A 14,067-nucleotide genomic window follows, 5' to 3' on the forward strand; every position below is an offset into this window, starting at 1 on the left:
ATAGATCTTGGCGTCTGAAATCCAAAAATGATGTGAATGTGCTGTATGTCTATATTAATTAAACCTAATATGTTTAGTGTATGTACAAGTACAAGACAAATGAAGGAAGAAGAAAAAAATGAGTGCTCAAAATACAATGAAACCCAACCTATGTAAGTTGTAGGAGAACTCGAAGCTAACGTTGCTGTAGCGTTGATCCGGAGGAAGAAAGAAGTAAAAACGAAAATAGAAACGACAGTTGGATTGATTGAAAGTTAAAAGGTGTACAATGACAACATCAAGAAGAGGTAGAAACATTTAAATGAAGGGTACCTGTATGTGTTGTCGCAGAACTCAAAAGTAAAGTCACTGTTGAAGGTGGTGGTGTCGTCTAGAAGTGGAACCATCAGTGTGTCTTCGCCGCCTCCGCTGCCGCTGTCCAGCCCGCACCCCGACAGCAGAGACGAGCTTTCGTTCTAGACAGAAATGAAGCCACAGATACATAATTATTCTCATCACCATTTGTCTTACTGGTTGTAGCTGATTAGTGGATCAAACAAAATCAAAATGTTGGAAGTCGTAGTTATTATGTTAGAAACCACCTGCATCGCGGTTTGGGTACGGTTTGGGTAAAGTACCTATTCTGCTCTTTGGTTGTGTTGTGGATATTTTTGGATTAATTTGTAAGATATGGTTTAAATTCGTCTATGATCATTAAAGTTATAGCTACTAGGAATATAATGTACATGTCATTACCTTTATTCTCTCTGGCATGGCGGCTATGATTTGCTCCGCCAGCGTGAACACTCGGTCATCCTGCTCCCCTGAAAACATTTTTATGAAGTGGAACCTTATAATAATTAGCGAAAATTAACTATTACAGTGTCTGTCTTCAAACGATGGAATTCATTAAATGTGAATGTCTTTGAATCGATAAAAAACTTTAATTATTTGAATAACTCGCTTGAAGACTACTTTTGCAAAACAAACCATGACTAGTAAAATATTTAGAAATTAAAATTCACGATATAACGTTTTGGCTCTCAATTGATATTATGTTTTTGGTAACATCAATTATGAACTAAAATATTAAGTATTTCAAATGGGTCGTCATGATATGTTTTACCTAATGTATTTTTCCTCTAATATGAAATATACACGATTCTTGTCGTAAATCTACACACACATTATGTAGCCCACATCAAATATTATAATGAACATGAAGTTATTTTCAAAACACCGTATTTAAATATTCAAGAATAAAGCAAGTTTGACCTCGAAGGAAATAAGTTACATTTCAGCGTTTTGACTATAGCGTCATGTAAACTGCTAATGGCGGAAATAGGGGTAACAAAAAAACAAATTAATTAAACTATAAAACATAACGTACTAAAATGTATATGAAAATCTGATGACTTTCACAAGATTAATAAAAACAAGTCATCCATATAGACACAATATATTAAAATGAGTTGATCCTCCATAACGATGAAAAATAATTATTATGGATTTAATGGCATCTTATTTGTGACATAAAAATAATTCTACATGGTACATCTGTATACATCTGTACACATAAAAAGTTAATAACACAAAACTTTTGTTAAACATAAATTTGACGGTACTGCAAAGCAGGATCTATAGTAAAATGGTTCTTCTAATGAAAATGTTGAACTTATGAACTAAAATGATTTATCCACAATGAAGAAATATAAGGAAAAAATAATAAAGTGTGATGGTAAACCAGTGCACGATAAAACTATTGCCAATTAACTTACCTTTAAAATGGCAATAGTAAATGTTCTACACATAAAAAGCGTCTAAATACTCATGCAAGCGTTTAGCATTCATGCAATGTTGTATAAATTGTCACGTTTTTTTGAAACAAGTGTACTGACTGAACAACGTAGTCTTGTGTACTGAAATTGGAAGTAGAAGCCAATCGATTTGGTTGTGATACAGTGATAGTGGATAGACCAATACGAACCACTGAAAGCGACATCGAGGGACAACATCGAGTAAACTAAACCGAACTCTATTTATTTTGAACTAAGGTTTAATTTTTTTTTTAATTATGTAATAAAAATTGCAGTATTTGAATGTATAAAACTCGGTTTAGTTAAGGATACTACAGACAACAAACACTCAAGGGGAACTCCGCTCATATTGGATCACAAAGTACAGAAGAAACTACAAGTGGTCTACCGACATACAGTGTACAAGGACTACAGACTGGCGACAAAGAGGGAGACAAAGATATATAGACAACTTTTGTTAGAAGAAGAGGGAGGCAATGCAACTACTACATACACAACATCGACAGATAGGACGAGCGGAGTTATCGATGCTGCGACTCGAAATGGTATAGAACGTTTACGGATAGTAAAACAAATAGCCAATAGGGAGACAGGAGAGATAGCAATACTTGAAGAAGATTTACTTGAAGCCAATTTGGTTAATCTCAACTATAAAACAATTTGGAAAAGAAATGAAATTAAAATTGGTAAAAAAAAATTTGGAAGCAGATTTCAAATTTCGATTCGTTCAATTAGCTACTGATTTGGGTGTTGATTGTTTTACCAAAGGTACTGCTTCATCTACAGTCGAATTTGGAATTTGGATCTGATAGTTCCGCAGTCTATACCGTTTCTCTGCAGCGGGCACTGACCTGCGGGTGGCGCGGGCGGGGACAGCGCCTCCACGTCGACCTCGGGGCTGCGCGGCCGCGGCGCCGTGCTGCCTGCGGAACCGGCGCAATACCTCCGCTACAGCTTACCGGTCAAACTGTGACTACTACACGTGCCAATGCGAACAAATCTAATTCGTAAATGACGTGCTGTATAAGCTTTTTGTTTTAACCCCTTATCTGAAAAGAAGGAAGGGAAGCTACGGACTAAATGTCTGAATCTACTTTGCTATTTTCTTTACATTTCTGTTTACGATTGTAATTTCTTTTTTATGATCTAATAGTTCATTTTACTTCATGATAAACTGTTTTGATTCGCCTCAATATGTAAAGGTGTTTAAAAACTTAATAACTGTCATAAGCTCGCAGTGTAGAACTCACACGTTTGACCAGTTATATCGCCGAACAAACCATCACCGTTTAAGAAAATGACCGAAACCCAAAACCAAGGTTAGGACCTTCAAATGTCATCAGCAGCCGTGCCGATATAAAATAACCAGCAAATGAAAAAGGAATCGACTATGAATGAGGCGAAGTGTTTCAAAGACTTACAGAGAGCCAGGTCCATACGCCTGCCGATCTTCGAGTCGCCCAGACTGTCTTCCGACGTATCCGAATCTAAAGGGAGTGACATGCTTCGTTCCCATCTGAAAATGTCAGGATTTTGGCGGATTAAAATTGACAGTTTGTCATCATCCTTTCAATGACTGAAGAATATGATGAACGGTTATATTTTAATGTTGTGAAATCAAGAGTTGTTACTATTTTACACAATCATGCAGCAGACGGAAAATATTAGTCACATTCTACTTCAAACACGAAGGTAAATGGAAGTGTTTTGTCACCTAGCAGAGGAACTGCTTTCTGATTTGTCTATAGCAGAGTTGGATCTGAAGGCGTCGGCCATGTTGATTCCAGAGTCTATTGATGGCCGCTTCACCAGGTTGCTCTCCAGACTACCAGCGCGACTCTTTTGGGATAAACTGGAAACAGGAAAGAATTGTGATGAGTGTAAATTGCTTTATTAATTCTCACAAACATAATTTTACCTGAAAGTGAAGGATATCATAGGAGGACATTATTAATACACTTCCTATGTATTTTTCTTTCCATGATTATTCATCTGGTTAGCTTTTTCCCTATTATGATGGGTTCGGTTTTCAGTCTAAATAGATACATCTGAGAACTAATGTATTACATGGAGCGACTATCTATATGACCGCTATAAACCAGCTATCCGAGTAATCAAATACCCAACGTTAAGATTGGCTGTTAAATGCTCTGGCTTGTCTAAATGGCAGCCGGGACTTTCTTTTTCTCCTTTTTCTTCCTCCTGCTCTGTTTCCAATTTCATTTGGGGTTGACGCAATATGTTTTCCGCTTCCATTCTTCCCTGTCACTGGTCACACTAACCCTACATATGATTATTAATGCATATTGCATCTTTTCAATCCTCACCTATGCGGCCTCAAAAACACTCCATCCTTAGCCGGCGGGTGTATTCTATCCAGCAGCGCCGCGAGCCTGGCGTGGCCGGCGCGTCGTGCGGCGTGCGCGGCGCCGCGCGCGCCCGCCTCGCGGCGCGTGCCGGCCGCCCAGCGCGCCAGCACCACGGCTGTCTCCACGTGCCCCGCCGCGCTCGCTACCATCTGGAAGAGGTTGTCAGATTCATCAATTCATTTATTTTGGTAACATACAAACATAATAGTTTGATCATCCTCCGAGCCCTTTTTCCGGTTAGACTGATGTCAGACTAACAGCCAGTTTCTTCATTAAAAGTTAAAGCCAAAGTAAAAGTCAAAGTAATGTCTAAAGTAAAAGTAACGGTCAAATTCAATTTTTCTATTAGTTTTGCTGTCACTTTAGCCTTGAAAACACGTATTTGACCGTTACTTTTACTTTAGACATTACTTTAACTTTAACTTTTGATGAAGAAACTGGCCGTTACTGGCTAATAATAAAGATACAATAAACATAAATAGTTTGATTACTTTGTTGATATTCAGAAAAGTACAATTGAAGATATTTTTCATCATCTATAAACTTAAGTAAATGAATTTCATAGACCATTTTGATACTGGCAGCATTTAATTTTTTCGGTGTAACAAGATGTGCGTTTAAATTGTCTTTACTAATTTTACATAAAACAAACGACACTTTAGATCCTTTATTTATTTCAAACTAAACAAATGCACTATTTTATTTAAAACATCGCCTATTTCAGAACTTAAAAAAAAATAGAATCATACGACAAAAACTTCAAATAAATTAATGTGAAACTTACCAACGGCGTACAATTCTCACTGTCCCTCGCCCCCAAATTGACTTCCTTCTCCAACGCAAGACTCGTATCATCCTGCCTCCACCTGAGCAGCACTGTAGTTAGCTTGGTATATCCTAATGCAGCAGCCAAGTGCAGGATAGTGGAACTATCCTCATTGGGCTCCGTGGTAAAACCCTCAGAAGTTCCAGTCGAACGGTTGCTTAGGGACCGGCAGAAGGAGACCAGACGCTCTTCAAATTTTGGGTTCGAGTATAGCTGTACATCTTCAATCTGAAATTTTTAGAGGTGTAATGTTAATGTAAGGTATAAGCTACTTAACTAAATAACTAGTTAAGTCTAGTGAAAAAAAAAACAGTACTCGACTCCAATTTAGCATTAAAAATTGGTTATGTATTTTTTATTATATTTTTATATTTAACTAGCCGTTTTCCCGCGGTTTCACACGCGTCCCGTGGGAGCTACTGCCCGCACCCGGATAAAATATAGCCTATGTTACTCGCCGATAATATAGCTTTCTAATGGTGAAAGAATATTTAAAATCGGGCAATAGTTTTTGAGTTTATCCATTACAACCAAACAAACAAACAAACAAAGTTTTCCTCTTTATAATATTAGTATAGACAAAAATTGACAAAACCTATCATCAGAACTCCGTTTCTGTGGGTGGATCAAAATATACTGTGTTACCACTGTGTACTTTTATTAACCAAGATCCAGTCTTCTTCTCGGGCCCTTAATTTATTTGGCTATATATACCTAAAGAAAGAGCGCCGTTACAGCAATATTAATTACCTGGCTATTATCATCAGCGGGCTCAATCTTCATTTGCAATCGCCCCTGCAACCGCTGCAAGCGCTGCAGCAAGGAAAACCGTCTCAAGTCCAGCGACGGCAGCGGCGCCGACGCAGGTGACGACGGCGCGGGCGCTGGGTTCGGCTTGTACTCGAATACTACCGTGTCTGATACCACTCGACCCCCTCGGGCTACTTGTAATGCTGCTAGACCTGCCTCGTGAGCTGGAATGGGAAATAATATTATAGGTCAGAGATGGAATAGGATAGATCGTTATATTTCAAATATTTTTCTAATACTTGTTCATCTAAGGGAAAAGTTCATTTAGTCAGACATACAATAGGATAGATTATAATAATTACATGTACTGAACTTGAAATATTGATGACATTGAAAAATTCATTTGTATATTTCATGACATGACAGTCGGTTTTGAAAAAAATATTTAAACAATAAAGACACTGTATACAAACTTACGACGGGTCAACCACGCGGGGTATAGCAAGTTTCAATAAAGAAATCAGCTCACCTGGGCAGTAACACCTCAAAAGTCCATTCTGCACCAATATCGACGGCACCGGGAAGTTATCAAACAGCACAGTGTACTGATCAGAAGTGTCCGTCCAGGGTCCAGCCACCAGAACCTTCGCTCCACCTTCAGGGTACGCCCATTCAGGAGAATAATCCGTGATATTTAGTGTCCCTTCCCCACTGCTGTCCGTCTGCATCTTCGTCTCATTACTATCTTCGGCTACAGGAGACTTCGACTCACAAAGTGGCTGGAAATTAAGAAAAAAGGACTGCTTTTAGGGTTGATTACATCTGTCAATTTACTCAGTTCTGGTTATGTTACAAACATGTAAAGCAAAAAACTGAAAGTATTCAATATTCATTGTTCTTCAAAAGAATAGGTAATTGTAAATTATATTGTTAAAGTAAAGTAATAATGTCAAAATAAAAACAAAGCAATTTTGTTAGCGTTTAAATAAAGTAAAATAAAATTAGCGATACCTTGCCAAATGGTTTCCGACTCACCACAGGATTTGTCGAAATTGCATTGGGATCTAACACTTCCAATTCAGGAAAGTCACCTAACATATCAAAAGCGTCCAGATTCACAAACACATTATCATCGACTCCTGTGGCGGGGGAAGCCACGACCTCACAACTGTCTATAAAGTCCATCGTATCTATGCCAGACACCATCACATTAGCCGTGTCGGTATGCCTCACACCGTTCCTGTCCAACTCACAAGTAGGCATGTTAGCCGACAATGTCTTCTGAATATCTTCGTGCGACAACTCAAGAGTTTCATCGAAGAACCCACTAGAACCTAAATTGCCGTCAGTACCGAGCAGCACTAACGTATCATCACAGTTATCCGTCAAAACTTTACTTTCTAATCTTTCTACTAAATCTGGGTATCGCGATGGAGTCGCAGGCGCACTTGCAATCACTTGGTTTCTACTCCTCGGTTCTACCTTAATCTTTCTTTCGAACACATCGACATCTATTTTCTCTTCTTTAGGCTCAATTTCAAACTTTGTTTCCGTATTTTGGATACACGTAGGCTGACTGTCTGGAATCTCCCTTTTTAAAACAAAAGTGGGTTTGTACTGCTGCCTATACCTATCACGGGGTTCTTCACATACGAATGACGTCACTGACAGAGGAGATACAAGAGATGAATTTTGCTGTGTACCGTTGCTCGTTCCGTTCAGTATTAGAAGACCACCGCCTCCTTGGATTTGGCCTAATGATAGAAGTAATGGAGATGCCGATTGTTGGGCGGGTCTGTGGTCTCTGGTGTACTGCCTCGGTGGGTGAGACATAGGTCTTGGTGAAGGACCAGTGGTTGACGATACTTGGTGGTCTGAAGGTGGTGGTTTTGCTGCTTGAACCCTTCGCATGGGATGGGCGCAGTTCCTGGAGTCGTTGCAGGTGGAGTCAGGACACCCGCACTCCAGCTGCCTCGCTAAAGCCGCAGCTCTGGCCGCTCGCTGCTTCTCCATGAGCTGAGTAACGATGACCTCCACGGTTTCCGATGTCTGAAACATTTTGCCCTGATTTTTAATTGTAGTGTTATGTGTAGATTAGTTCGCATTCTATGGTTTTTACTCACCGATATTTCCAAGTCATTGTTGTGGTCGGGATCATCTTCGCTGAAGACTGAAACAGGAAATTTTAGAAACGTTAATTGCTTTCAAGCTATTCAATTAGACGAATACAATTGTAAATTACACACACTGCACCATAAATACAATATCTCCATTGACATAACAAACCAAATGACACAAAAAACTATCGCATTAACCCAATTTCCAACCGAAATGATAGCAAAAATAATTCCCATTAAATTGCTTGTAAAATTAATTTTCCATCCAAAATCAATAACAAGGTACCCCTAAATTAACAGCAGCATCGTTATTCCGATCAGATAGGATTAATAACCGCACTGCATAATTGATATTTGCCACCGTTTTCATAAATATTCAACAACGGAACAAAACTTTCAGCTTTCAATTTGGTTCCAGTGTTTTAAATTCTCGAATTCTGTTAGAATGACAATTTTATGATTTTTTTGTCGAACAAAAAGTTGTTAATTGACGACTGTAAGAGTTCCATAGTAATGCCGTTTTAATTGGCAGCTGAGAAAAAGTTGGTTTACGTAAAAATTGTTTTAAAGAATACATAATAGGACTACGATTAAGAAATTGTCTGTTGAAACAGTTAAAAAATCAACTTAGGCTCTGAAGGAATGTGAGTTAAGAAATCTACAAATCCATGAAATTATCTTTGCAATGGTGTAGGTAATATCAGACATTCTTTTTCATTTTCAGTAAGAACAACGCCGACTACTAATTTTTCATACTTCAGAAATTTTTCGTGGCAAAAAACCTTTGATTACATTCTTATCTGTAGAGTTATTCAAATTTATGTTGATCCACCGTCAAGATAAAGGTACTGGCATCTTTCTCATTTACGAATCTTATAATTTTATTCATAAGGTGTCCATTTGGTTGGTACTAAATGAACTATGTTTTACTTTGATAGAATTTGTTAAATGAATTTTATAGTTATTAAAACATTGTTGAAATATTATGTTCGTCTCAGTCAGTTTTATGTTTAAACTTAAATTCTTTAGTAAAAACATAAATCTAAATACTGAGAAAATTATAATTTTGTTAAAGTTATGTAAATTCTTCTAATTCGTTCATCAATGCTATTGAAATGATTATGTATTTGCATTTGCGTTTAATTGTAACAGACGCAAGACATTATTAATTTTATTGGTTTACAACTGCTTTCAACGGTTTTCCTACTCGTAAACCATGTTATTTTCAGCAATATATAATACTTATAATAAAAAATCTGAATTTACTTTATTCCAACCAAATTGAGTGGTGTGCCCCAAGGCACCATACCAAGCCCACCTCTATTTTCACTGACACTTTTCGCCTTTCATTCCTTCTTTAACCACTAAACCTATTAAAATCTCATCGCATACTCACACATGGGCTTCAGTTGGCAGACCAGCTCATCCTTCGTCCACTCCTTCTTGTCAGCCCAGAGCGCCAGGCTGGGTGCCACTGTCGCAAGCTTGTTGTCATCTGGGTACGGCACGTTCAAGTAGTGGACCAGCACTATGTCGGGGTTCTGGAATTCCAGGGTATTGAATAGTAAATTACGATTATATGAAATAATTACATTTAAAAGTCCTGGTCGAATAAGCATAATGTGCACATTGAGATACTAATATTCCACAGGTGTTTGCGTTGGCAAATAATAAATATTGGTGTAATTTGAGCTCTGGACTTCGAATATAGAATGCATATATATTTAATTTGAAATTGTATATAAGTATGAATTAATAATTTAGTAAGGAACGAGTGATGACAATGAGTTTCCCTTTACAATGAAGTTGATGTTCATATGGCAGTAGTTGCATACATCAAATTATCCTACTATCTACATCCCTACCTTGTAAGTCCTAAACGATATTATTTGGAAACAAATAGAATAGAAATATCTGTTAAAAACCTTTGTTGATATCATCACATAGTCGAATTAGATTTTTCTAATCGAATCCAATTAATGTAATTGCACCCAGCCAATTACTAAATAATGCAAATAGATTCAAAATTATTATTCTATAACATTTGAACACAAATGTTATCTACGTGCATAATTGGTCGCATTTGTTAATTAATACAAAGCATTTAGTTATTGAGTTCATTTATTTGATTACTTGTATTAAAATATAGCGTAAATAATGTAGGGTTGTTAAGTTCGATGACCTTTATGAAAATAAATCTACCGAGATTTAATAAGTCTGCATAAGAAACCACAAGAGGGAAAGAATATATAGGTACTCTGACTATCACAAAGACGTTTGACGTTGTTTAAGAAGAATCAAGATAGGCTCCATTTACAACCAAGATAAATCGCCCTCGTTTTTATTCTCAGCAACCGGATAACAAGCACCATTTAACTACAAAGCCTCCACTATCACTCAAGTTAGTTACAAACAAATAAATTTCAAAAAAAACCATAAAACCAAACACATTTGTAAACGTTAAGTGATATGTGAAAATTTACAGAGGCTTATAAAACACGTTGCAAGGACGGGGCACCGAGTTGGGGAATGGAAAAAAAATCAGAATACAACATAGTGCACTCAGTAAGGCATAAACAAAGTGTAACATCCGAAACTGCCAGTAAATCGACTCGAGCGCAGTTAAACTCGGTATAAAAATAAGTAATACACAATATTTTAATTTTGCCAACCCGACTAGCGAATGTAAAACCGAGTGCGCCGTAATAACTAACCATTTGTCTTCAAAATGGCGGCAATAAACATGGCGTCATTATTTATGTAATGGCCGCCGCCGTAGGGTTGCCACTCGACACGTGTGCACTTTATTGTTGCTGTGGTTTTTCATTAACACGCCGTTAAAAGTGGATTTGTTGTAACAGTACTTCAGAGTATCGTTTGTGTTGTAATAAATTCTCAGTTGAGTGAAATTTTGATTGTTATTTGGATAACATTAATTGTGGTGTCGCTGTTATGGTTGAGAGGTTTTGTTTAATTGGCCTCGTGGCGTAAACGCAACATTAAAATAGCAGATTTTCATATTTTTCTGAACAACATTTATTTTTTTACCGCCAGTTGCAGCCATAAAATATTAAGTACAAAATAGAAAATAATACAACCCTCTTACATAAAAAGATATCTATTTATTATCACAAAAGCCATCAAGGAAACTATTTACATAAAAAGGCCACAAATCTGATAAGTAACCACTAGCCATTTGGCTTATAAAACAACAAACAACCAAATAACAGTGATTGCGATCATAAGCAAAATATAATGGGGTTAGATAAGCCAATTTACTGTACACCTATGGCTTAACCTAAATAAAACCCCTAACCCTTCGATGGGAAGTCGATTTTCAGTATTATATTTTATTTACCGGTTGTAATTCGTAATAAAAATCTGCAATGGATTGTCACCCACTTGCATTTTTTACCCGACTGCCAAGAAGGATGACGGTTTACATATCCCATATGTTTTTTGTTTATTGCTTTTGTAGCGACTCAATAGATCACAATAATCAGAGTATCAATGGATTTTTCTCAATTACCAATTGTTAAAAAACAAATATGGCGACTGTGAGACACCGAAAATTGATGTAAAAAAGAAATTCGGTGGCCTAACGAACTCTTCAACTATATAACTTCCAGAAGCAATAAATAAAAAAACAATATTAAAACAATAGTGTATATTTAGTTTAGACAACCCTACCTTTTCTACACCCCGGAGTCGAAAGTTAGTCGCTCTTCTATGAGCTTAGCACGATCTAACGGTCGGAATGGCGACAGGAAATAAAAGGATAATGTACTGCTTAATACAATACATACGAGAAAATATCATAAACATTTAGAAAACTTACATTTTGAAAACTATTTAAATGTAATCGCCATAGGGGATAAAGTTTTACAATACCGAGAGGAAACGTTAATGGTTTAAAACGCAATAGAATTCAAATTAAGTATTGTTTGTGGGGGAATTGAAGTAATTGTATTTTCGTCGTATTCTGAGGGTTTTAGAAAAGTTAACTACTTTTAAATCAACAATTTAAAACGAGAAAGATTTTCGAAATTCTCTAAAATAAATCAAGTTATGTTTTGTAAACGTTGTCCATATTAACGCAAACTGAAATTTTGAAACGTAATATTTGGCTTTCGATTTTGTGGACAGAAGTATGGTGTACTTACTATAACATAAACCAAAGATTAACGTAGTCTAATAATATACTAGTTACCAATACAACTATTGAGACAAAAACCGGGATAACTGCAACCTAAAGAAAAAAAATACTAATCTTTGCCTTTGTCTCATGATAGGCTATTTAATTCCCCTCTCCTATCTCTTAGCAAACTCCCACAATTTGAGTCCACAATTACCTTACATCAAGTTAATTGTCTCGTTAAATATTAACTATGTCTAATTGAACTATCTGCGTTTCTAGTGTGGGTATTAGCACAGATTACTTACTAGCAGTACTACGAATATTCTAATCATGGTAGATGGTATATTGTTTATTTTAATATAGTTTATATGACCATGATAATTAGGAGAGAAAACGAAAACAATGTGTTACTACAAAAAAGCGAAACACGCGTTTGGTATGTAATTAAGAAAATCTTGCATCGGGATTTTCTTTAAACATGTGTTAAAAGTCTGTTAAACTTTTTTGATGTAACGCGGTTATGTAAGTCTCTTAAAATATAATCTAAATTCCTCAGACGAACAAAGTTTATTTTGATACCAGAAAGAAAACAACAACAGCTATAAATTGACACTCAATTACTGATGTCCTCCTAGCCGATTATCAACTACGGCGGCTGTTCTCATGTAAGGAGATTAACCAACTGCGCAGGACATATTATAGTGCACAAGCATTTGCACAGACACAGGTGCACTCCCTATTCCTTCACTCTCATAGCCCGATGGGACGGCAATCCGACACGACCGGAAAGAGATCAGGCACAGGACCGACATTTACGTGCTCTCCGATGCACGGTTGAATCAATCACCAACTTCCAGGCTTCGGGCTGCTTTGTGAAAGTCTTCTAAAACCCACAAAGCGATTTCGGCCCGACTCGGGAATCGAACCCGAGACCTCGTGCTCAGCAGCCACACTTGCGACAACTAGACCAACGAGGCAGTTACTCACTGAATTACTACAAGAAAGGTAATCCATACACTTCAAACCAACCCACGTAACTAAACCTATACAAAATTCAAGCAACATAAACCAACCAATTCTGAACATTTCAGCGAAAACTGTTCGCTCCACTATGATATTGACACCTGTTACGCAAACAAACAATGCAACACAATCAGAAATTCAATTACAGCCGACATTTTCACTGTTCGAGGCATTTTACTAAATGTCAATTTGTAATCGCACGTTCGGGGGTTAGGTTTGAACTTAGAGCAGTTAATTAAATGGACCCGCTATAGGCACAAATCTCTCTTAAAGAGACTGTGACATTTGAGTTCGTTTAGGTGTTTCTTCTCAAAATAGTCAGATACCGGTCTCATGTAGTATGGAGACGTCTAAGTGTTTTGTTAACGTTTCAACAAAAACAAATATGATTTATGATCTATGAGAAAACGTTCGTCATAAAATAATGATAGATCTCATGCATTTTTGGTAACATCGTTGCGAACACACTACAAACTTGTCAAACAAAAGCTTGAACATAACGCATATATTATTATGTACATTTTTCTAGAAGACAGCCAATGGCGTATCCTGTTGTTTAAATAATCTAGGGATCTGTAGCATCGTGCGTTCATTAGACGTCACCTTGGCGTAAGACAAAGAACTGGCAATTTATATTGTAAGCTTAATGATCCTGATTTGGGTTTATTTGTCACGGTTGAATAAACGGTTAATGGTTGAGCGTGTAATGTTAATGATATACCCGCACATCGCAGATTTAAGTATCGATTGATTGCCGATAGTTTATGTTAGAGACAATCGTGAATCCAATCAAAACGTTTACACGGTCTGGTTACTTCTGGGTACCTCGTTATCCAACTAAAAATTGTGGGTGGAAGACAGTCAAAATCCTTAGCCTAGCCGGTTCCCAACTATGTTGGGGTCGGCTTTCAGTCTAATCGGATGTATTTGGCCAGTGTTTTACAAGAAGTGAGCGACAAAATCAAACTCCATTTCAAATAATTATAAACAATTGACTCACATAGAAAATAGAACGTTTAAATACATTCTAAATACACTATCTATAATA

At 37.0% G+C, this 14,067-nt stretch overlaps 1 protein-coding gene across 2 annotated transcripts in view; it reads right to left on the reverse strand.

Annotated features, from left to right (window-relative positions):
* The window catches only part of LOC124637405 (calmodulin-binding transcription activator 1), a 202,361-nt gene that overhangs the window by 12,100 nt on the left and 176,194 nt on the right, over nucleotides 1-14,067 (reverse strand). The window contains exons 7-17 of one of the 2 annotated variants that reach the window (XM_047173840.1): nucleotides 9,255-9,399; nucleotides 7,865-7,911; nucleotides 6,777-7,805; nucleotides 6,271-6,520; nucleotides 5,742-5,965; nucleotides 4,950-5,219; nucleotides 4,124-4,314; nucleotides 3,511-3,648; nucleotides 3,218-3,312; nucleotides 736-803; nucleotides 313-455 (exon numbers count right to left, since the gene is read on the reverse strand). In XM_047173840.1, the coding sequence (XP_047029796.1) occupies nucleotides 313-455; nucleotides 736-803; nucleotides 3,218-3,312; nucleotides 3,511-3,648; nucleotides 4,124-4,314; nucleotides 4,950-5,219; nucleotides 5,742-5,965; nucleotides 6,271-6,520; nucleotides 6,777-7,805; nucleotides 7,865-7,911; nucleotides 9,255-9,399 (2,600 nt within the window). Of the gene's footprint in view, nucleotides 1-312; nucleotides 456-735; nucleotides 804-3,217; nucleotides 3,313-3,510; nucleotides 3,649-4,123; nucleotides 4,315-4,949; nucleotides 5,220-5,741; nucleotides 5,966-6,270; nucleotides 6,545-6,752; nucleotides 7,806-7,864; nucleotides 7,912-9,254; nucleotides 9,400-14,067 lie in introns of both variants that reach the window. The other variant, XM_047173839.1, reaches the window with a different exon arrangement.

This window comes from Helicoverpa zea, chromosome 16, assembly GCF_022581195.2.
Source record: "Helicoverpa zea isolate HzStark_Cry1AcR chromosome 16, ilHelZeax1.1, whole genome shotgun sequence".
NCBI classification, from domain to species: domain Eukaryota; kingdom Metazoa; phylum Arthropoda; class Insecta; order Lepidoptera; family Noctuidae; genus Helicoverpa; species Helicoverpa zea.